The 26,745-nt window shown below is 25.6% G+C and overlaps 1 protein-coding gene across 1 annotated transcript in view; it reads right to left on the minus strand.

Moving 5' to 3' along the window:
* Positions 1-26,745, minus strand: part of LOC111632880 (vascular cell adhesion protein 1-like) — a 182,322-nt gene that overhangs the window by 46,509 nt on the left and 109,068 nt on the right. Inside the window, exons 3-6 of the mRNA XM_023377404.1 lie at positions 25,908-26,018; positions 24,897-25,079; positions 22,513-22,716; positions 4,490-4,783 (exon numbers count right to left, since the gene is read on the minus strand). Of these exons, the coding sequence (XP_023233172.1) occupies positions 4,490-4,783; positions 22,513-22,716; positions 24,897-25,079; positions 25,908-26,018 (792 nt within the window). The remainder of the gene's footprint in view (positions 1-4,489; positions 4,784-22,512; positions 22,717-24,896; positions 25,080-25,907; positions 26,019-26,745) is intronic.

Below are 26,745 nucleotides of genomic sequence, written 5' to 3' on the forward strand. Positions count from 1 at the left end.
TATAGAAATAAAATAAAAAAAGTAAAATATTATTAATTTCTAATTAACTAAATAAAAATGAAGTAAATAAAGCAATTTATACAAATTTTATATGATAAAAGAAATTTCGTTTGCATTTTTATTATGAACAAATTCTAATTATAGTTAATTTATTTAATTTTCGAGCATTAAAACATAATTATAATCATAATAAAAAATTTTAAATGCATATAAAATACTCATAATTATGAGAATATTTTATTTATATCATTTCATAATGCGTCTATAAGAGAATATAACCGCAATTATATGAAATCATTTATATCAGGTGTTCACGATCTAGTCACCATCGACCCCCAAGGGATCAATCGATTTATCTACAAGATCGATATATTTTTAGGGGTCATTTGGGAGTTAGTGAACAAATTTATTTTTCATATATTTAAAAATATAATAAAAATATATTATATTTAAAAATTTGATTAGAATAAAAATACACAAATTTTAATTTATGTTTAATTTAGTAGTCAATAAATTAAATTTAATTTCGACAAGGGTTTGAGCCCTGATTACGTATCAATTCTTTATTTATCTAATTTATGATGTATTTAAACAATACAAGAAATTTCCATATTTATAAAATAAATAAATTTCAATATATAAAAGAATAAATATTAAATAAATTAATATCAATTTTCAATACTTAAAAAAATTCGTGCATTATGGATTAGATTATGGATTTAGGAGACAGATTTTTTTGAAGTAATTATAAAGAGTGGTATATAAATGATTATCATTGATAAGAGAAAGAAGAAGAAGGAAAAAAAAAGGAAACACATTCAAAAATCTTTTAATTCTTAGCTAGGTTGAAAGATGAGAATGGACTAGTAAGAATGAACCGTCACCTGTCATTTGATGTGACAGGTAATAAGTGTCATCGTCATGATAAAATTTGGAGCGAGTGATTGGCCAATCCATCACCAAATAGAATTAGATGTTTGGAAACGTCAGAAACTATAAATCCTTTTCTAATATTCAAGACATCTTAATCTTCTTGAATAGTAGTAGTGACTAACGTAAAACCACTTTCTGATTTGAATTCTCATAAATATATGGCACACTTTATAAAATCAACTGGAAGAGAGTGGGGGGGGATTGAACAGATTTTCGAATTTGACAAAGTGATACTTTAAAGCTAAAGAGCTTAAGAAAAATTCAATTAAATGTAAAATAATGATTGCTTTATTACAATATTATTACAATCTTTTAAAAATGATTTCGAAATTATTATAATTTTTGAAAAATTATTATTGTAATCAGTCGAAATTTTAATAATGAAAGCATCAATTTTTATATCATTAATCTAATCGTCTGAATATTGTTATGATTTATGAATTTTTCTTTTCTTCTTTAAACCCGGACTTCGATCGGAATTTTGGCAATATTTTTTAATGATTTAAATCAAATTTATGCTTGTAGGATTTAGTGTATAAGTGTAAAAGATGTGAACATTTATATAAACATTTATTAAATATGCATCGCTTATGAGAATTTATAATATATTTTTCTTTTTCTCTTCCAAAGAGAGAGAGAGANGAATATTTTGAACTAACGCGAATTTCCTGTATTTACTAAATTTCTTTCTTAATAAATTTACTGAACTTTAGAAAATAATGATAAACTGAAAAAAAATCAGAAATTGTTTTATTACGCAATCAAAATTATTAAAATAAAAAATAATAAATACGGTAGCCTAAATTAATTATCCTATAAAACAAGGTTGATAATCGCTAGAACTCTTCCAAATTTACGTATCGTTAAATTTTAAATATCCATCATGCTATTTTCGTATTAAATTATCAAAATTGGAAATTATGACATGCAACTTCAGTGTTAGCATAATTTATGAAGTCGTGTGATTACTAGCAATAAATTGCCGAATCTGACGTAGATAAAGTATACGAAGAGAGAGTTAAACCAACAAAAATAAGAATTAAAAAAAAACTATACTCAATTTTGTTGCTGAGGAATCAGGTGCTGCATAAATATTACATTGACCATGCACACGATAAAATCTTTAAGAGTCATTTACGCAGAACCGTGGTTAGTCAGAACTATAAATAATAATAACTAACGTCATAGAACATGCGAATGCTTTAGTGTGACGATCAATCAGTGTTATTAATCCATATGTTCGTTTAAGAAGTTAATGTTTGTAAAATTAAAGAGAAAACAAAATGATTTTGTGAATATGTCATAGTAGATGAATGTTATTGTAGATATCTAGTTGACAGAATCCTATATGATACCCAATAGTACCCAGGTCGATCGTTTTCTATCATTCGATGGGGCAACTACTAAAAAGTTTCAGATAGAAAGAATATTACAACCTATCATAAAGCAGGTAGTATTATACTCGAGAGAATTTACTGAACGCATTCTCTCTTGCATTATTACAGGAAAAAAAGACAGTTTGATGTAAAAGTTCAATTCTTAGAAAATCAAAAGATTTTTTAAAATGTTATAAAATTTAATAATTTTAAAGGAAACGTTTTTGAAGTTTACATTTATAAATATTTAAAAAATTTTGTTTTAAGGATTGAAAACCTCAAGAAAAATTAATAATGTGTATGTGTGATTATAATGGATACGATATAGTTTAATAATCATTCTAAACAGCTAAATTACTGCGGTATTCTATGAATAAGATATCACACAATTCATCAATATTATAATAATCATGCGAAAAGTATGGAAATCTATAAGCTTCAAGATCATAAACTTTATAATTATGATAAATTACTTAATGCTTTGTTTTAATCTGTGGAAATTATATTAATAATTTATATAGAATCTATAAACNAGGAAAAATAAGTTGGTATATTACTACATCTTTTATATATATGTACATTGATCGATTTTTGTCTACGAATGTTCTTTCTTAAACGAAAATCCATTAAAGAGTTGTCATGGCTGCTACATCTGGGGAACATCATCGTCTCGTTTTGCTCTACTCCTTCCCTTCGAGGCACTTCCAATTCTGTATATCGTATGAACATTGTTATTCAAAACTTTTTGCGTATCGTCTGTCTTTTACTTTGCTTGAAGTGCTTTGAACCGAGCTGAATGTTCTTACAATAACCTCTTCCCCCTCCAAAAAGTTTCCTCGTGAGAACTTAAATGCAGAGAAATGCCTTTTTTAAAGCTTTATACGTATATATTTCTATATATGAAAAGTTTTCTTGTTAGTAATACCGGTTATAACTTTATAGGTAATGTACTATAAAAAATATAACCGTAAAATTCGATCAAATCTGTACGCAGAATGATGCTATAACGTATGATGATAAGTAATCTAATTAAATTAAAATTTTCAAAGGAAAATAATATTTAAAAAGAAAAAAAAAACAGATAAAAATTAAATATAAAAAAAATTTTCATTTTTATAATGAAATTTAAACAACATTAACTAATAAACTTAAACGTGACATGTTATAAAATTAACTTCTACATTTATTAAATAAATAAAATTTAATAATTTTAAAGGAAACGTTTTTGAAGTTTACATTTATAAATATTTAAAAAATTTTGTTTTAAGGATTGAAAACCTCAAGAAAAATTAATAATGTGTATGTGTGATTATAATGGATACGATATAGTTTAATAATCATTCTAAACAGCTAAATTACTGCGGTATTCTATGAATAAGATATCACACAATTCATCAATATTATAATAATCATGCGAAAAGTATGGAAATCTATAAGCTTCGAGANAAAAAAAAAATTTTCATTTTTATAATGAAATTTAAACAACATTAACTAATAAACTTAAACGTGACATGTTATAAAATTAACTTCTACATTTATTAAATAAATAAAATTTAATAATTTTAAAGGAAACGTTTTTGAAGTTTACATTTATAAATATTTAAAAAATTTTGTTTTAAGGATTGAAAACCTCAAGAAAAATTAATAATGTGTATGTGTGATTATAATGGATACGATATAGTTTAATAATCATTCTAAACAGCTAAATTACTGCGGTATTCTATGAATAAGATATCACACAATTCATCAATATTATAATAATCATGCGAAAAGTATGGAAATCTATAAGCTTCAAGATCATAAACTTTATAATTATGATAAATTACTTAATGCTTTGTTTTAATCTGTGGAAATTATATTAATAATTTATATAGAATCTATAAACAAGAAACATAATAATATATTTTAATTTAGGATATTATATCGCTTTAAAATTAAAAATAATAAGAATTTATATTTATTTTAAATAAGAAATTGTTTTACTATTGATAAATAATAGTTTCCAAATTAAAATTTTTAATTTTATAAATTTGAAAATTGTCAGATTGTATTACAGACATCTTTATTATTTTTAATATATAAATTTTAAGTGTATAGACTTTTATTTTCTAGAAAAATAATGAAAATGTATCTTCAAAAAATGGGGGATATAAAAATGAAAAAAAAAGAAATAAACTTACGCTGAACATCCAACTTCAGTTCGTTTTCAAGAGTGCTATTGGGAAGAGTAGGATGGTCAGCTCGACAGAGGAGATATTTTCCGTTATCTTCGGCAGATGGTACAAAAGTCACTTTGCTTCTAGTTCTGACGTCATCTTGCAAAATATCTTCTTCCAACGTCTGCACTTGTTTCCCGTCTTTCCAGAAACTAAGAGTTGCCGGAGGACGAGATCCAGTAGTTTCACATACAAGACTTCCTTCCTTACCAGCTGCCAACGGATTCACACCAGTAAAGTAAACGTCTAGAGGTTTAACTGAGTAGAAAAATGAAATATGCCCTTCAGCAAACGAAATTTAGATTAGGGAAAAAAACTTTAAAAAAATATAATTTTCTATAATAATGTTACGTTATACTTTTTTATATTGTGCCAATTGCATGTATGCTTTTAAATACTATGTTCGTGTAATATAACTTGCTCGAGTATTAAATGTATTGCTTGTGTTATATATGATATACATTCTAAACAATACCTATCATACCTTCATCACACTATATCCATCTGTTTGCCATAAATCATTATAATTGGCAATATCTATTCAAACTATGTATAAGATTATATATCAGTCTAATGTCTTGCTATATTAAAAAATTAGCCTTAAAAAATAAAATTGCATATTTAGTTAAATATCCATGCAGCATATAATTATTGCATATCGTAGTATCAAAGAGAATATTGCTGTGTCAGGATACATCAAAACCGGATGGGATTTAGAATGTAATTCTAAAGATCAGTCACCCATAAGTATCAGAGATATGATCAATAGAGTTGAAATCTGGAGGATTCGCTGCTGTAGTGTATTTCTGAATTGTGTCAAACAACAGGATTTCGAAGAATAAGGACATTATCATCCCGTGGAATAAATGTTATTTGATTTTTACCTATCAAAACTACAATAGTCTTCAAGATAACTTGCTTTACTGGTTAGCAATTATGGATTTTTCTAAAGACGGATCTAGATATTATGTAATAAAGCTCATGAAGAGATTGAGGCAATAAAAATCTTTTATAATAATATAAGAAGAATTGCGATATATTTTTATGATCATCAGAACTGAAGTCTAAAATGTGTATCAATTTCTTTTCAGTTCAAAAGATTATTTTTTATATCTATTTTGATTTTGAAAGCGAATGATGAGATCCAACTATAAGATTTCGAGAAAAAATCAAAGGAACTATCATAATTGTATATTTTAAAAGATTAAAACAATTTACATATCCATTTTTTTTAATTTTCCTAACTTTATTTTTCATATAATCTACTTATAACTTCAGTTTTGTGACGTACTTAAAGCCTGATTACTTTAATTTGACACATGATTTGCAAAGATTTAACAATGCAAAATAATTTAAAGCATTATAATATTCTTCTTAAAGAAAGAACATAGGATAAATGTATGCAAAACTTTAAACATTTTACAAACCTAGTACCACGAGGAACATATTTTAAGCATACAACATGTTAATATTTATACTTTTCATCTCTTTACCATGCAACATTTCTCGAAAAATATAACATAAATCTTTCAAACTTTTTTATTTTTTATATTTAATTTCTTACTTTTTATATAATTTCATTTCTATTCTCATCTCGTTCAAAATTATTAAATGTTCATAAAGTGTTAATAGTTAACAAACTGTATTGCTAGGATTTCATACCATGCTATGCTACGTTGCATTTCTCAGATATTATCTCGTTGATGAGGTGACTTTAATTCGATGTTTCTGCATTCAAATGTTCAATACACCATTAGTTTACAATATAAACAAATTAATTATTGGAATTTTAATTTAATACAATGATTCGTATATAAATTTGCCTTCTGTATAAATTACAAAGTATAAAAAAAAATGTTAACAATTACCTAAAACAAACTTTGTGTTAACTTGAATTAAGTATGATTAATTAATATGACCTGACAGATCATATGATGCATTATGATAAATTTATAATTATGAATAATAATTTTCAAGTTTTGATATCAATTTTAAACTTTAATATTAACAAACATTCACTTTAAAATCAACTTCGTAAGACATATTATGCTTATTTTTTAAATATTTTCAGAGAAATATTTCTCATTTAAACCACATTTTAACTTAATTAATTAATTTACATTAAAATAATTCATTCGTAAGTAAGATTTGTTTGTAATTTTACTGATATTTTTAAGAATATTTTAAAATTTTATTACTTAAAAAAATTTTAATGAATTAATTAAAATTTTTCTATAAGAAAAATTATTTTATTTTAACTGTAAATTTTGCTTAATTGAATATACAGAAAGTAAATTTAAAATTTAATTTTATTAAAATAAACAAAAGTGTATTCATATATTTTTCAGTAATAGAAATGAATTTTATACATTTACTAAATGAACAATATACTTTATAATTATTTTAATTTATTTATTCAGCATAGAAATATAAGAATTTTTAAGAAGAATGTTTATTTTAATCTACTTAGTTCAACGATGCATAAATCAATAATTTTATTTATATAATAATTAAAATGAAATTCATTCAAGAGTGCAATATTCATATCAAGATAAAATCAACATTAAGGATAATTATTTCAACGAAATTTATCTTTTAAATATTTTATAAAAATCATTTCGTTACGAAATAATTAAAATATGCATTATTAAATGAATTGGTTTAGTTAAAAATTAATTATCGGGCTGCAATTTAAAATAAAAATTGTAGACCTATAAACTGCCACTATCGTCTGTCTGTTTGTCTGTCTTTAGTCTCGGGAATCGTGATAGATACTGGCATGACTCTACTGCTAATAGGAAAAGTATGATGTACAGGGGCAAGACGACACTAATTTGAGGTGGAGAGCGTATATTTTAAATTAAATATGATTAAAAATTGTAGCTCGGCAATAAATAATTACTCGTTTTTTTTATTAATTTTAATTACCACAATAATATTTTATATACGGTTTATTTTTTAAAATCCAATTTTAATAAAAATAATTTCCGATACAAAATAATCGGAAATGTATTTAATTATTGATTTTTAAATATAATTAAGTAGTAAAAATAACGAATTAAATTGATTTTTATTTGTAATTTTCGAATTAATCCTAAAATAATGATTTTTCTATTCATTATTTTGGGATCAGATTATTTTTAATGAATTCTTCCTTATATAATTTAATAAAAAATATATGTATATAATTATTATTCATTTAATTTTCTTAATTATATTACTTAGAATTATTTATATAAAAATTAATGATACACTTAAAAATTATTATGTAGCTATAAATAGAATAATCGATACTTTTGGACTGTTTATAAGTAATTTTAAATTGCTTACAAATAGTTAAAATGTTATATTTAAATCGTTAAAGTTTAGAAAAGTTGTAAGGAAGATCTCAAAAATTAACTCTCCTTTGCTTGAATATTACTGAAATTTTAGCAGTAAAGTAAAATATGCATAGCGATATGTTTAGTGCTGTTATAAAAACAACATAACTGTTCTTTAAGTTCCTACAGCCACTTCAGTTTTTAACTACCTTCTTCCGTTTCATATAGCTTATTGTGTCGTCATACTGTTTATGACTTCATGCCTGCTGCTACATTTAACTCTATACTAACTTTGTCATGTGGGTCGCCTGCAATTGTCTATTTTTTCTCATTTTTTATTCCCTTCTACTTTAACTTTCGCTTCGGGCCAAACCAAGGAAAAGAAAGCAAAAATGGTAATATACTGGAAAAAATATCTTATATATATATATAATATTCTTTGCAGTATTTTTATTATTTTTTACAGTCTTCATAAGCCATAAAACATGTAGGTTATGCTAAAGTATTTCTTTGTTTTTTAAAAATGCTTTAAGATTATTCTCGATGCTAAAGATGTCTTCCTCTATAGGTTTGGATGATTGATGAGGATTTTCATCTGGAAATTGGCTTAGTCATACGAGTTTTGTTTGTTTTTTTTCCATGCAAAGTCGACTTTAGTTATAAAGTTTTCAGTTTTATGGAAGTATATACTAAATTATCATAAGGTGAAATTTTCGGATCATCATCAATTATTGTCGAAAGTTTTATACACTATGAAGGAAGAGAGAAGTTTGATATTGAATATTTTTTATGAATATACAAGGAACGTTTTATGAATATTTTACTAGATAATTTTTCATACAAGTCAGTTTTATAACTAACGTTTTATATCTGATAAGTTATATAGAGGAAATTTGTTATTTGTTCTTTCATTTCTGTCATGTATACATTACCATCAACAATTAAAGAATTTTTAATAGAAGAAATCATTGAAATAATAAATAAAATGAAAATTTTCGAATAAAAAGTTAAACCAACAATAAATTTATTATTAATTTTTAAAGTTTGAAACATTTTTCCTGTATCCCTTTCAATTAAAATTGCTGGTGATGCTGCCATAGCAATAAAATTTCTACTGACTAAAAGAAATTTCGTTTATATTTTATTACATTTAACACATTTCTGTGTGTAATTTATGTTTGGAATTAAGTAAAGTTGCACATTTTGTGAAGTTACAAGGAAATAAAATTATAAAGATTTATTTAAATGGTAGCAATTCAAGAGATTTATCTCTAAGACCAGTCGACACGTTAAAATCGAGGACATAAGCCAGATTTGCTCATAAATGTTGACAGTAGAAGTTTTCTATGGATGTTTCTCACCAAGACGTGAGACATAACATAGAATAGCAATCCGACAACCAACATGTCTTCTGACACAAGTCAATAAATGGTCGCCTATTTTCGTTCGTTTATATGGGGCTTCGGCAACATTGCTTGACATATTGAAGATTTCAGAATGCAAAGTATTAAATAGGCCACGTGTCATCTCCACGTCCTGCTATTTCTTTTTATAGTAAGGAAACCAAACGTTTTTAACTCTTCAACCATCGATTGATGTCATAACTTTATTTATGCAGATTTACGTTTTCTTCAATACATACAATTTTTATTGAAGATTTCTGACGTGTTTGGCTTTGAAAAAAATAAGAATAAAACCAAAATATTTTAATATTATTTAAAATTTTAAATTACAATATTTTCTAACTTATGTTGATCATAAATTGTACTATAAATTATTTTTGAACGTTAATTTTTGCGGAATATTAAAGAGTACATTGAATGGATAATAATCCATTCAACGTGCATTTCCGCATTGAAAGTATTTAAGATCATTAAGACGGAAGTGATTGAAACTATAAAGAGATGATGAATAAGTCTCATTATAATATACTGGTTCTGGTATAAACTAAAGCAGTTTTGTTTCATTTTTGTTGAGAGAATTCAATGGACAACGATTTGAGTTCTGAATCGCTATATGGAAATGAGAAGGGATTTGTTGTCAGTAGGGAGGCACTCATCACTCTCTGCAACACAAGTAAAGATCTCTAGCTACCACATTATGCTTTACAACCGAACTAGTAAGGTTTTTTTTTGTACTGCGCCAAGTCTAGCGATTAACTTGAGCTACGTCTCCAAAATGAATGGTTTCCCGATAACGAGTCTCCATGTACTCCATTAAAGGAAACCCTCTTTACAGGTGTGGTAGTACTACTGGACTTTCCAATGTAATATTTTGTTCTTTTTTGCAGTCTCAATTGTTTCCATTGAAAGTGTTGTGTCTATAAATTACCCAACTTCTCTTTTCTTTATTTAGTTAGCTTACAGAACTTTACTCTTTTTCCTGTTTATTTACTTAAAATAACTTCTTCTTTCCGTGCTTTTTTCTAATTTTAAGGTTAACTGATTCTGACATATTTTCCAATTTACTGATGCAGTTTTTTGTGTTGTATTATATCTAATTATTTTACAAAAACTCGTGATTAACTTTCGTCCTTTTTTTTAGATTTATTTGACTAGCGAAATTCAATATAAACGAGTAAATTCAAAGAGAAAATGAAAAAGAATTTTGTTAAAATTGACTTTATTTGTTATACGTGGAATTTAACTAGTAAAATTTGATTATATTTTTCTTTTAAAAAACTTATTTTATTTTTTTACATTTATTACTACAGCTTCGCCCGCATTATATCGAATTTTCTCGTGAGAGTAAGATATTTTCTCGCAGTAAAATGTACATCCCAACATGTAAGCTATCTATGTGCCAAATTTTATTAAAACCTGTTCAGTGGTTTAGACGTGAAAAGGTAACAGACAGACAGACAGAATTACCTTCGAATTTATAATATTAGTATAGATTAATATGAATTTCTGCTATAAAGGGTACACGAGTTTGAGCTTTTTCTTGAAGTGGTACGCAGGAAAAACTAATTGGAAACCACTGTATCAGGACAATATTATCTGCACATGCTATCACTTTCGCTTTTTGTATCACTTCAAATAGGTCATTCAAGTAGATGTTGAATAGTAATGGTGCAAGTATTGATCCTTGGGAGATTCCGGCTTTCGGCGAGAAGCTTTTTGAATAGGCATTGTTTACTTTTACTTGATATCTTCGGTTTAACAGATACGACATTAACCAATGTTGAGGCACTCCTCTTATGCCAGTATTAAAAAGGTTTTTCGAGAATCCGGAGGTCTACGTTGTCAAAAGCGTTGATAAGTCTAGAANTACAACAAAAGTAAAAAAATAATAATAAGAAAACAAAAAAACAATTAAGAAGTTCAAGAAATTTTCCAAGTCCTTTCCCATGTTTTCTCAACGATAAAGTTTTCAGTTGAAAAGGAAAGTACAAATCTTTCATGTATGGATAGTCGCAATCATTTATCATGCTACAAAACATTCAACTACCACATCATAGTTTTCTGGAAATCAACTGCATACTTCAAGTGAAATGTGGACTTAGATCATTTGCTGTGCTTTTCCCCATTCTTTCTAAAAAATATACCCATTTTTTATAGTATACCATTTCTTAAAACAGTACTAAATTATCCAGTTTCATATGGCTCATAAACCGTTTCGAAATTAATTAAAAAATATTGTAAAAAAATTCAAAAAAGAAAAAAAATATATATATATATTAATTTATAAATTTAGACAACATTAAAGTCTCTATAATGTATGCAAAAGTCATTAGTAACACTAATTATTGGATATGATTCGTGCATGCAAATCTCATTGTGTCTCTTTATAGTTTGATTTTCAGATCAATATGCATATGATAACTGATTATAGACTTAATAAACGATATAATGAAATGTGGTTGATGTGAACGATTACTAACGTATACCTGTCACAGAAAGAGTAATTTGTCCTTAGCAATCATCGAAGTGTAGATTATATCTGAAAGTTGGAACTCCCAAAGTGATGTATGGTAGGTACATTGAACGAAGCAGATTACATCAGATATTTGGAAAATGACAAATTGTCTTCACGTTAGATATAATTATATTCTACCTCGGTATAAAAATAATATGGCCAAGTTAGTTTCTAAAGAAGGGGAGAGCAAAAGAACACGAAGAATCAATCTGAATTGTCTGTATTTTCTAAACTTTCTTTCATAAATAGCCCGAAGCGATTTGTTTAGTAACTTCAGAACTTTTAATTTTTTTTCTCCAGTTATTTAGTTAACAATAATAAAAATGGCCGTATTTTATTTTTTATTTTCGTAACAAGCATCAATAACTTTTACTTCGATAAAAATATAGAAAAATAATTTTATTATCCCTTTGGTATTCATTAAAGCATCTCAGCAACTAAATCAACTTTTTAATTTCCATATTTTAATATAAAATGAAAGATTAGAAAAAAATTAACCAAAACTGATCAAACTNATTCAAAGAGAAAATGAAAAAGAATTTTGTTAAAATTGACTTTATTTGTTATACGTGGAATTTAACTAGTAAAATTTGATTATATTTTTCTTTTAGAAGACATATTTTATTTTTTTACATTTCAAAATTTATAAGACAACTTAAATGTGTTACTGTAGTGTCATTAATAAATTTATAAATTAAAAAAAATATATATATATATATTAATTTATAAATTTAGACAACATTAAAGTCTCTATAATGTATGCAAAAGTCATTAGTAACACTAATTATTGGATATGATTCGTGCATGCAAATCTCATTGTGTCTCTTTATAGTTTGATTTTCAGATCAATATGCATATGATAACTGATTATAGACTTAATAAACGATATAATGAAATGTGGTTGATGTGAACGATTACTAACGTATACCTGTCACAGAAAGAGTAATTTGTCCTTAGCAATCATCGAAGTGTAGATTATATCTGAAAGTTGGAACTCCCAAAGTGATGTATGGTAGGTACATTGAACGAAGCAGATTACATCAGATATTTGGAAAATGACAAATTGTCTTCACGTTAGATATAATTATATTCTACCTCGGTATAAAAATAATATGGCCAAGTTAGTTTCTAAAGAAGGGGAGAGCAAAAGAACACGAAGAATCAATCTGAATTGTCTGTATTTTCTAAACTTTCTTTCATAAATAGCCCGAAGCGATTTGTTTAGTAACTTCAGAACTTTTAATTTTTTTTCTCCAGTTATTTAGTTAACAATAATAAAAATGGCCGTATTTTATTTTTTATTTTCGTAACAAGCATCAATAACTTTTACTTCGATAAAAATATAGAAAAATAATTTTATTATCCCTTTGGTATTCATTAAAGCATCTCAGCAACTAAATCAACTTTTTAATTTCCATATTTTAATATAAAATGAAAGATTAGAAAAAAATTAACCAAAACTGATCAAACTTCACTTATATATGAATATATTTATAACTTAGTTTACGAATAATATAAATTATAAAATGAAAAAAAAAATTGAAAGTAAATTATAAATTAAGAAACAAAAGTTTTTCGAATTTCGATTTAAATTAGTCGATATTTTTTAAAAGTTGAAAAGAAAATTGAATATAAGAATAAGAAAACTTTTAAGAATTCTTGTCAATTATATTCTATATTCAATTATATATATATCTCAAAATAAATTTATTCGAATAGAAAATTTTATTTTAACTATCAATAAAAACAGAGAAATATTTTAAATTTTATATAAAATTATTCTTCAGTTTAAAAAAAAATTATATAAAATATTTTTGTACAACAAAAGTAAAAAAATAATAATAAGAAAACAAAAAAACAATTAAGAAGTTCAAGAAATTTTCCAAGTCCTTTCCCATGTTTTCTCAACGATAAAGTTTTCAGTTGAAAAGGAAAGTACAAATCTTTCATGTATGGATAGTCGCAATCATTTATCATGCTACAAAACATTCAACTACCACATCATAGTTTTCTGGAAATCAACTGCATACTTCAAGTGAAATGTGGACTTAGATCATTTGCTGTGCTTTTCCCCATTCTTTCTAAAAAATATACCCATTTTTTATAGTATACCATTTCTTAAAACAGTACTAAATTATCCAGTTTCATATGGCTCATAAACCGTTTCGAAATTAATTAAAAAATATTGTAAAAAAATTCAAAAAAGAAAAAAAATATATATATTGCATTTAAAATGATAAATATTCTTCCATTAAAATCATGCATAAGATTTATTAATTTAAATTCTAGTTTTGCATATAGAAACAAATCTAAAATTCAAAAATAGTAAAAAAATATATCTCATAAATCTTATAAAGAAAATATTTCTTCATCCAACAGGAAATTGCATTTTTAGATACAATCTAAAAAAATGTCAGTTCAAAAGTATATAATATACAGAAGTAAAGCCTTACGAACTTTAAATAATTAGTTAGAACAGGAAAAAAGTTAAATAAAGCTTGTGTTTTATGCAGAAATATTATTAAAACATATAAATCACTGTCTTAAAAAATAAAATTAGTAGCCTGTATAGGAAAAATGTTAGTTTTAAATTGATTTATGTCATTTAGAAATGGATAACTCTCATTTATGTTAATTAGATTCATTTATTATACGAAATAAATAGATAAATTATAAGAATTTTTATGAAATTTTTAATTTTTAAAAAAATATTTTAGAAATAGTTTATTTTATTAAAATTGTATTTCACAGATTTATTTATTATTTATTAGGCTGCAATTTGAGAAAAAAAATTTAGACGTATAAATTCCCATTGTCGTTCGTCTGTTTTATCTGTATATGTTTATGTTTTTCCTTAATCTCGAAAACGGTATTAGATAGATGAGAGTCGAGACCAGATGTGGAAAGCATAGAGACAGGAGCCCCAATTAACTATATACGAACGTCCGGTCTAAACCGGAAATCACGTGAATTTAATTCAAAACGTTTCCCCAGAATGGTGTTACATAGATGACGGGCATGACTCTGTTGTTAACAGGAAAAGTATGATGTACAGGGGCATGACGGTACTAATATGAGAAATATGTTTAATTAAACAAATTTAAAATAAGATTTAAAATGTTTGCTCGTTATAATATAAAAAGTTATAAAATTTTGAACAGTTATTATCACTTACAATATAAAAATTATAATTGAAAATATTAAAAGAAAATAAATAAAATATTTTGGTAAAAAAAAATTATAAAAAGTTGTGTTAAATTAATTATTTTTATTCAAATTATAACAAATATAAAATAATAAATTTTAAAAGCTTGTTAATAATTTAAAATATAAAAATATATAAATGTTTTTAATGTCAATAAATGATGAAAAATTGAAATAATAATTGCATTAAAAGATAAGAATAAAAGAAATAAATTGATTTGGAAATCAGATTTAAAAAAAAAATATAAAATAAAAGTTGTTATAGTAATACAAAACAATTGAATTCTTATTTAAAAAATACAAAAAGATTTAAACTCTAAAAGAAATGCTGAAACTTAAAAAAAAAGTATAAATTGTCGAATTAAAAAATACTTAAGTCATAGAAAAAAAATACAAATATTTAATTTTATTTCTTTTTTTAAAAAAATATATAAATATTTGAATCGAAAGTTGATATTTAAAAAAAAATAGAAATCGAAATATAAAAAATATTTGCACTTATAAAGGTAAGAATTATCTAAACAATATTTTAAATTACAAAATTTATGTTTAAATTGTTATAAATTCATATTATCAATTATATTTAAATACCCACATTTTAAATATATATTAAAAAAAACAAACTAATTTAATGTTTTAAAAAATACAAACATTTAAAATGTAATATTTTTTTCTTAAATAAATATTCTAAAACTTTAATAAATTGGAAAAATAGCAAAACAAATCGACTTCGACTGAATATATATATATAAAAATTCCTATTTTTTTCAGTACACTAAAAAATCATTACTTTCATTTTTAAAAATTGATATTATTTTTGCAAATTTCAACAAAAATTCCAAACATAATTAAAAGCGTATTTAATGATGTATAAAATATCAAGCGAGTTTGCTTATACAAAATTAATGAGAGAAAATTACGCGACATCCTTAATAGCTTTGCCTGAATAGTCAGTTATGATTAAACAAGTAGAATGGAAAATTACATTTATTAAAAATAATGCACGATCAGCGAAACTCAGTAATAATAAAACGAAAATTCATTAATATATATTTTAGTAAATGGAAAGGTGACTCGACATACGAAAAAAAAAGTAAAGTTTTTCAAAATATTATCGAATTATCCATACGAAATTATTGAAAAAAAAATATATATTTTTTTTAATATTGTTTCTATTCAATTATCATGTTTTTTATGGTAGATAATTAAGATTTTTAAGCCGCTAGAGAACTTTATACGTTACATAAAGTAGTAATCCCTATGGAAAAATATAAATAAGTATTGAAGTTAATGATTGGTAACTAAATATTCTATTAAATGAAATTTTTCTAGAGAATTCTTTCATGTTTTAACATTATTATCGAAGTAATAAATCTTTAACACCGTCGACGATATACCATTAATTTTTTTTTGGCAATTAAGCATTGTGAAGATTTTGCCTGAAGCATTCTACTAACGCTCAATTTATTGAAACTCAACGCCTGAAACCAATTGTTAAGAACTGTTCACAATAGTTTCTTCTCCGTCATTAAAGGTTTTTATTTACCGTAAGATAGTCGGAACTTTTATCAGCTGCATCAGATAGATCACATGCTTCAACATTATAAGCAATGAATGTCAAAAGCACTCGCCTTTCATCATCGAATGTCAAGTTGAAAATTTTATCTTTTTAGTAATTTTCATTTAGTCTTTTTTTTCCTCCCTTAAATTCTTATTTTTATTAATGAGTTCTTCAGGAAAGAATAGGGGAAAATATAGTAACATTTTTATAATAGTTGAGTGTGTTGTTATTGATTTTAGTTATGTTTCCCCGAAGTCAAATATAGTTAATGAAAAACATAATTCTACTACAATATGCTTTCAGGTTATAATAGAAGTCGGTTGCTGTTGATTATCGCGTGATTACTTCGAAATCAAGTCGTAAACATGATAAATTTAGCATCAAAATCACTGCTTTGTAAGATAGAATAATTTTTTTTAAGAATTACCTTTAATAAAGAATAAAATTCAAGCATTTTTTAATGTTAAAGTCATGATATAACGCATTCTAACGGTGTTCAAGAAAGCTGAACACGGTCGAAAGAACAGGCATTTTGTATGAAACACGAAACTTTCTTAATTTGGCACTTAAGTGAACTTTTTGATTAATAAGTAATTACGAATTTAAAATAAATGAGTATTTAAAAAGGTATTTAATATAACAATTTATTTAATTGCAATTAAAGAGAAACGAGATTTCACGAAACGTATCCTAACAACTTAAACTAGTTAAATTAATGGAAACGAGAATATTCCAAATTCAAGCTTTGTAATTCGGTTAAGTAATATAAGATGCATTAACTGAGTTAAACGATACTTAATCTTAAAAATTAAATTAGTAAAAATATAATTAATTCTACGATGATTTTCAAAGCGAGCTTCTAATTTGATATCATTATTCGCCATCCGATGAGTTCAAGAAGATTGTTTTCGACTGTATGTAAAAATTACACATTGTTAAAGTTTAGTAGTTAAGATGATGAAGAAGAAGAGATATTACATTCTAGATAGTTCCATCCTTCATTTATTCAATTATCTTTACATACAACACAAAATAATGTAGCTATGAGAAGAAATGAATCGTGTGATGTCTTTCAGAAACCTCCAGTAAAAGAACTATACCATTTATCTAGTGCAGAACGTGAATTGTTTTCAGAGAACAATCCCGAATGTCTTGTTGATTATTGTAGCGATCAAATTTTCTTTTTATTTTTGTTCTCTTTGGTAAGAAATTCATTTCGAAATGGACCAATGGATCCCACAAGTAACAACAGATAAAAGAACAATACAAGCTTAGTTTTTTTTCTATATAGATATTTTTTTCCTATATTATCAAGTATTTAGAGTTTACTGCGAGTTTGGATCATTTTTCTTAAATCTCTTCTACGATTTCTGCCCTTCATCAAATTATATAAATTGTGAGTGCTATAGAAGAATTAAAGATCATCCAGAAGATAACATAAAGAATTACAGAAAGAAAAAGTCAAGAAGCGATCACTTTAAAAAATTTAATTATGAATTAAAAATGATTTAAAATTTTAATAAAAATATAAAAATAAAATTTGAATCAAATATTAAATATTTTGAAAAATTCAACTTTAAGCTTTCTAAAATTGAATTTTTAATAAATACAGAAAAGTTGTTTCTTAAAGAAAAAAAATTANTATTAAATAGAAAATTATAAAATTTTTTTTAAAAAAAAGAAAAGAAATATTCTCTCAAGTAATCAAAAACTGAAAATAACATTTTGAAAGAAAAATAATTTGAAATTCACGAAAAATCTATAAGTGAGCAAGTAAATGGAGAAATAGTTTTAAAGAAAGTTCAACAAACGTTAATCGAATAAAACAATCATTAAGAAAAATAACATTTTTTTTTATTGCCGCAGTATTAAAAAATCTAATTTAAAACTTAATAATTAAAACGTTGATTGCTTAAAAATTAAAATAAAAAAAATATTTAAAAAAATAATAATAATTCACGAAAGAATTAAAGTATATAAAATTTCAAAAAAGTTAAAAATTTAGGAATAAATTTCATTTAATTTTTAAACAATTTTTATTCGTTTGTTTTTCGATAAATAAAAAAAAAATAAAACCGTATGTTTATTGTTATCAATTAAGTCATTTTAAGTATTTAGATTTAATTTTTCTAAAGGGTATACTTAAAATAATTATCACAAAGTTTAATATATAAATACGTTTTTTTTTTTTTTTTCGTTTTTAATCTTAAAGGACAGGATTTCTAAACGAATTCCCTAGAACACATTTACGAAAAACTTTCTCTTGGGATTACTCTTTTCAACAAAATGGCTATAGCAGTTATCCAGGTGAAATTGTCTTAGTGGACAACAATGTCCTCAAGGTAATGAAATGTTTGTCATTTTATTGTAATTGTTGTCATTCCATTTTAGATACTGGATATCTTTAAAAGAGCAATGAAAAAAAAAAAAACTGTTTCGAAAGTTCAAGTTTAGAATCTTCTTTGTTCGAAGACACAAATGACATTCTCTTAGAGGTCCATTTTTTAAATAAATGATTATGTTTTGTATTATTTTCAGCAGTATTTTTTGTTATTAATTCTTTCTATATATATATTAATTAATACTCTATGAAGTAAAATATAAAATACAGTATTATAATAGAAAAACAGTTTGAAACTTCAAAAAATCTGTACGAAACTAGAAATCCTCAAAGAATTTTGTTGTAAAATTCTTCTAAATATGACCTGTAAGTTATGAAGATTCAGTCTCAATTTTAATTTTTTATTCTAAGATATAATATAATATTTAAAGCTCTTTATAAATTTTGATAGAAAAAACACATATGTTTTAGAAGAAAATATATAAATTTTTAATTAAATTTTCTCAATATTTAAACTTAATTTATAATTTGGGTGTTAGAAAAGGTCAAGTTTGTTTACAGTGTTCTACTTTCTGTTATATTTGCTCAAATTTTATTGCAAAATTCTGCTATATAAAATTTATCGTCCGTTTTTTACAGCTAGAATTAATTGTAAATGAGTTTTAGTAAAAAGATCAATAGAGTGGTTTGATAAAGTAAGTATATTATGGTATTTATTAAGAAATATTGAAAGAATAATTAGCCACTCCATTCAAATTCATGAATTTAAAGTGATATGATATTGATAGAGTTCAGAAGATACTAATTAATACAATAGATAGATGAAGAGCATTAGATAAATTTGTGCATCTCATAAAAATCTCCAGTTAAGTAAACGTTAAAGAATCAATAAAGATTCACGCATGCATGATAATGATACATACCATTCATGTCCAATGTTACTGTGCCAATAGTAGGGACGGTGAGATTGGTATTCGATGCTTGACAAGCCAATCCAGTCATTAAATCTGATCTCTCCAGTTTTGGCAAGTGAAGCTCGTTTCTGACGATTCCATTTTCCATCGAAGAAAAACTGTCATCAAGTAAAGAAGAATCTTGCCACCAAGTCACAGATGGTGATGGGTCACCTGCAATAAACTACCTGATTTAATGACACTTTTCTATCTTTTGACAACTGTAAAAGTAAACTATCAATCAACCGGAAATTAATTTTCGAACGAAAGAAGTTCTTATTAATATCTCGAAAAAGTTTTTTTTTTTTTAAGTATATGAATTATTTATATATTCCATTAAAGAAAACCCCGAAATATTATAAGCTTCTAGTTGAATTAGATTAAGATAAGATGTTTTTGTGGTTAGTAGAAGTAAAGATGATCTTCTTTTCCACTCTGCTACCACTAAGAAAGCCAGGGGTTAAGTAAGGTTATGTTGGATTGAGGTGGATCAAGTTCTACTATTTAGGTTAAAATTAGAGTCAAGTAAAGTTATTTTATTCAATTAAATAATAAGATAAAACTATTTAACTTCTAAACTAATTATTGTTAACGAATAATTTTCATAATAAACAATGTAATTGTTTTTGCAATCGTATAAGAAATGCAAGAACTAATTAAACCGATAGAAAATCTTAAAAGTTTTAAGAATAAATCATTTTATAATACATTTATAAATATAAAACTTAAAAAACACTTAGAGAACTTTTAAAAAAAGTTTAAGTAATTGAGATAGAAATTATTAAACAACCGAAACTTTTCCTGAGAAGAGGAAAAAGATGTTTGTAGAATCTTCTCTGATAACATTAAAGAAAGAAAGTTCTATCCAAGAAATGTTGTTTGTGGATGAAAGGATTTTCTGTAAGACATCTGTTAAAGATATACACTGGCTTCCATAACTGTGGTTATTGTATCGTTTGTATTTTATTGAATTTTATTTATCTTATTATATTAAATATAAAATGAGATGGAATGTTGTATGTTTTGTAAAATAAGTAAAAGTAAAACTAAAAAAAGTAAAAATCGATAAATGTGTGGCACGTAATCAGAATACGAGAACTGAATAAATAAAGACAAGAAGCTAATATAATTTGAATAAATCAAATAAATTACATTCTTCAAATCTTTCAAGATTGCTGAAAGAAGAATTTTTCAACGTTAAAATAAATTAAAATATATATACATAATTTTATTTTACGAAACGATAATTAAAAGTGAAATAAAACGAAAAATATTATGGAGAATTTATCTTGGAGTACTACAAAAGTACATTGTAAATATTGAAAGTTTACGTGATTCCAATGCATAAATTCTTTAAAGTGTCATTATTTTATGATGTGTTTAAACTAGATTGTTAGCTTAAATACATCATAAAAATAGAATAAATAATTAAAACTAGTCGAGAAGTAATAAAGGAATGTGGAAAAATTCGAGTAGATAATAATCGCTTTTGATTATCATAGAAAAATCCTAGACAATTCGAGAAAATGTGAATTTTTAACAGATGAAATTTTTATTGAGTCGTTCGTGTTTGGATACGAATTGCATAAAGTTAATTGAAAATAAAAGTTTTATTATTAATGACCGTGTATATATATATCTATGTATATAAATATTGCGAGTAATAAGCGGATAGAAAATAAAACCACTTTTGGCAATACGTCATTAAAAATTACAACATATAATTTTGTGTTTTACATTTTAAGAGATAATAACCAATCTCGGTTCATAACTAGTTTAGCCCGAGGAAATACGTCGTTGCTTCATAATTGACGATGTAAATTCTATAACCTTACTTTGGGATTTATAAAAGTAAAACGAGTGGAATACAGAAGTCCATTAAGAACGACTCGCGAGAGTTCTAACTTAGATCAAGAAGAAGAAGAATACTTTCGCTCTCTCTCTCTCTCGTCCCTCTCTCTTTCTATTGGTGTTCATCAATCGATAAGAGCTCATTACAGATGTACTGTTTAAACAATGCCTTTGGCATCGACGACAACAGTTGTTTTATGTTTTGGCTGAAGCGTTTATCGTCATCTTAATAAATCCATTGGGAACAATGGCCGAAGGGTCGAACGTCGTTAGAAACGTAGCGTGAAAATTAACGTGTCCGACAGACTGGTGATAACCGAGAGTGTGAAATGTTCCATCTTTCGATTTATCGCTTAAGGGAAAAAAATATCAAGAAGATATTGCCTTTCATAAGCTGTAGTTACCTTCTTGAGTCGTTTGCTATCTTCCTGGATTAAGGATAGGTTATTTTTAAGAATGATTGGAAAATTCACTAAAATAACAAGATCATTTTCGTGAATATCTCACACGCAAATTGGTCCATCATCAGCAATGCAAATTGTCCGACACTTCCCCTCCCCCTTTCTTACTGTCAAGTTTGAATTTTTTAATAAGAAATTTCCTTTTTTTTAAATTTTATCTTCATTGATGAGATAATTTTATATTCTCAACTTGATAAATTTAAATAAATTATACTAACCTAATATTTTAGTTACATATTTAAACATAAGTTTTACACGCGTGATTTTATTTTANAGATGAAGAGCATTAGATAAATTTGTGCATCTCATAAAAATCTCCAGTTAAGTAAACGTTAAAGAATCAATAAAGATTCACGCATGCATGATAATGATACATACCATTCATGTCCAATGTTACTGTGCCAATAATAGGGACGGTGAGATTGGTATTCGATGCTTGACAAGCCAATCCAGTCATTAAATCTGATCTCTCCAGTTTTGGCAAGTGAAGCTCGTTTCTGACGATTCCATTTTCCATCGAAGAAAAACTGTCATCAAGTAAAGAAGAATCTTGCCACCAAGTCACAGATGGTGATGGGTCACCTGCAATAAACTACCTGATTTAATGACACTTTTCTATCTTTTGACAACTGTAAAAGTAAACTATCAATCAACCGGAAATTAATTTTCGAACGAAAGAAGTTCTTATTAATATCTCGAAAAATTTTTTTTTTTCTAAGTATGAAGAATGTATTTACAGATAATAAAATAGTTTTGAATGTTAGAATGTGAATAAAAGTGATTCTTTTAATAAAAAAAACGAAAAGTAATTTTAGAATGTATTTTTATATATTTTTTGAAAACTTTAAAGAGAATTTTAAGTATATTTTAAAATAAATTAATGCTCTAAGTTAAATATAATAATGTGCCAAGTATTTAAATAATTTATTAAAATTTTTAATCAATTTTTTAATAATAGTTTTAACATAAAATTGTACATAAATCTTAAAGTTAATTAAAAATATCAGATAAATGAATATAATATAATATATTTTATATATAATTTTTCTTTGAATTCTGCATATTTAGTTAGTAGATGCTACCGCTACAGTATTAACCTCCCTCTCCTCTCGCTAAATACAATGCTCCTACACAAAACAGTTCTCTATATTTCATCATTTAAAATTAAATAAACCATATAAATCTTTAGCTAATAGGATAGATAAGGCATTTAAAATTTCATCCTATACTGTGGATCAATCAGGGCGAGGCATTCCCAGAAATTTTTGAGGACATATGTCAAGTCCCGTCTCTCACCACTCATATTCTCTGTTGTGGGGCTGGTTAAACACATGATGGGCCTGAAAAGAGGCCTTCTTAGCGCTCACAGGGCGGAAAGATAGGATATATATGTATAGGTTTTTTACGTCGTTAGAATACGACAAACAAATAATAAATGCTAAAAAAATTCTATAAAAAAGAATTATATAAAGCTTATGTGTATAATTTTTGAAATTTATATGTGGTTTCTCTTAATCTGATTGGCTCACCGAAGACACGATCAACCAATCAGATTAACAAAACCGCACATATGTTCGGGCTAATCTTGATTTCTATGTTGGAACTAATGTTGATAGAATCATTATTTTCGATTTCTTTGCCACATTCGTTGCTTAACTATTAAAAAAAACAAATACTACTTTACAAAATAGAAAAATTAATTAAAAATTTAATAATAAAAAATAATTCAAGAAGATTTTTACTTTAATTTAATGAAAGAATTATAAACTTTTCTAAACTAACTTCATTATATTTATTGCTAAAATCGAATTTTTATTTGAAGAAAGCAATCGGAAATAAAAAAAAATCAATATTTTAAATAATTTTTTTATGAATTTCGTTTCTTAAACTGTTTAATCAAATTCGCGTTTAACAAAAAGATTCAAGAATTTAAAAATAAAAAACAATGTATAATTATAAAAAAATCTATCGATTAATTTAAGAAAAAAATAATATATACATATATATTTTTTATGTATATAAGTATTATAAAAGTTTAAAAAATGCAAGGATGAAAGATTAAAGTTTTATTCAAGATGAAAAATAGATTTTGGATGTAAAAGTGATCGTTACTAATGAAAGTCCGTTTATCGGTGTTGAAACAACATATCGAAATTTTTGCTATCTTTTATAAAGGAATTTTCACCTAGATGTTATTATTGGAAACAGTTATAGACGAAAGAAAGTATAAAAGCTATATCTTGAGAAGCGTATGAACGAAAGAAAACATTTCTCTTATAAGAGATTGCGAAGTAGAAGTTGGAGTGACAACTTCGCATCTGTCAGCTTACCCGACGGGGTTTATAAGAAGCTGGCTGTGTAATCAGGTCTCCGAAAACTTTAACTAAGATGTTAGGAACACTGACATATTGCATGACAGTCGTGTCAAAAAAGAACCGGAAATCTGACAAGAGAGAATCGGAAATTATTTTTATGACTTTTTATTCTGATGCAGTGCCGGAATGTAAAGAAAGAACGTAACAAATAACTAAATATATCGATAAAAAATATATTTAGCCTATATATAAAAAAAAAACAGTAGACAAAATACTAATATCGGCATAAAGAAATTGATAAATTTAATAGGAAATGTCTTTGTAAGACACTTAAACGATCATAATGAAGTTTTACGTATAGAAATTAGTTTAAAAATTAAAATTGAATTTTTATTTCTTTCCTTATAAATAAGAGAATATTTTATATGCATTTTTCTTAATTCTTACCTCCGCTGGCTTCACAGATGAGGTTAAGTGAAGAGCCTTCGTCGTATGGACCGATAACTCCTTCCAGTTTGTTGCCTTCTTCATTCCTTATGATGGTCTCACGTGGTGGAACTAATAACGGTGTAAAGAGAGTTGGCCAAAAGCAGCATTGAACTAACCACTTAGAGAATATATATTTTTTTCCTTATTTATATGTCTTTGATAAGATAAAGTAGAATGGCTATTTGTTAATCGACAGGACAATTTAATTTAAGGTCTTACTGAAAGCGTTATCCATTCTGATGGATNAAAAATGCAAGGATGAAAGATTAAAGTTTTATTCAAGATGAAAAATAGATTTTGGATGTAAAAGTGATCGTTACTAATGAAAGTCCGTTTATCGGTGTTGAAACAACATATCGAAATTTTTGCTATCTTTTATAAAGGAATTTTCACCTAGATGTTATTATTGGAAACAGTTATAGACGAAAGAAAGTATAAAAGCTATATCTTGAGAAGCGTATGAACGAAAGAAAACATTTCTCTTATAAGAGATTGCGAAGTAGAAGTTGGAGTGACAACTTCGCATCTGTCAGCTTACCCGACGGGGTTTATAAGAAGCTGGCTGTGTAATCAGGTCTCCGAAAACTTTAACTAAGATGTTAGGAACACTGACATATTGCATGACAGTCGTGTCAAAAAAGAACCGGAAATCTGACAAGAGAGAATCGGAAATTATTTTTATGACTTTTTATTCTGATGCAGTGCCGGAATGTAAAGAAAGAACGTAACAAATAACTAAATATATCGATAAAAAATATATTTAGCCTATATATAAAAAAAAACAGTAGACAAAATACTAATATCGGCATAAAGAAATTGATAAATTTAATAGGAAATGTCTTTGTAAGACACTTAAACGATCATAATGAAGTTTTACGTATAGAAATTAGTTTAAAAATTAAAATTGAATTTTTATTTCTTTCCTTATAAATAAGAGAATATTTTATATGCATTTTTCTTAATTCTTACCTCCGCTGGCTTCACAGATGAGGTTAAGTGAAGAGCCTTCGTCGTATGGACCGATAACTCCTTCCAGTTTGTTGCCTTCTTCATTCCTTATGATGGTCTCACGTGGTGGAACTAATAACGGTGTAAAGAGAGTTGGCCAAAAGCAGCATTGAACTAACCACTTAGAGAATATATATTTTTTTCCTTATTTATATGTCTTTGATAAGATAAAGTAGAATGGCTATTTGTTAATCGACAGGACAATTTAATTTAAGGTCTTACTGAAAGCGTTATCCATTCTGATGGATTAGAAGAGCACTTTTGAGAAATTATTTTTGTAGATAAAACAAGACCAATGATGTTGATGCCAAGTGCTATTTTTAATCTCTTTTAACACAAAGAGTTCTTCTGAATGATAATGATTGTATCGAACAATACGGCAAAGTAGATTCCGTCATGAATTTTTATCAAGAAAATGCAACTTGACATCTTTTACAAAATGCAAACGATTTATAAAAATCAAAATTTCATCAGTCGGGGGAAAAAAACGAAATTAAGAAATATTTCTTGATTTCTTTCAAAGATTTGTAAGAACATTTAAAAAATTTTTTTTCTTTAAATTTTAATTAACAAAAATAATTTCTCTATTTTTCATAAATATACACTTGAATGTAAATAAAGTTTTATTAATTACTAACCTGTAAAACAGTAAAAATATAATGAAGTAAGCACGAATTTACTCATCCCACGAAAAATTATTAAATTTTTACAAATTTTTTTTATGTATAATTTATAATGAAATTAAATTTTAATATATTTTTTTTTATAAAAAATTTATAAAAAAGTTTTTAATTATATA

The sequence above is a fragment of the Centruroides sculpturatus genome, unplaced genomic scaffold, assembly GCF_000671375.1.
Source record: "Centruroides sculpturatus isolate CEXI.00-Female unplaced genomic scaffold, Cexi_2.0 scaffold832, whole genome shotgun sequence".
In the NCBI taxonomy this organism is placed as follows: Eukaryota; Metazoa; Arthropoda; class Arachnida; order Scorpiones; family Buthidae; genus Centruroides; species Centruroides sculpturatus.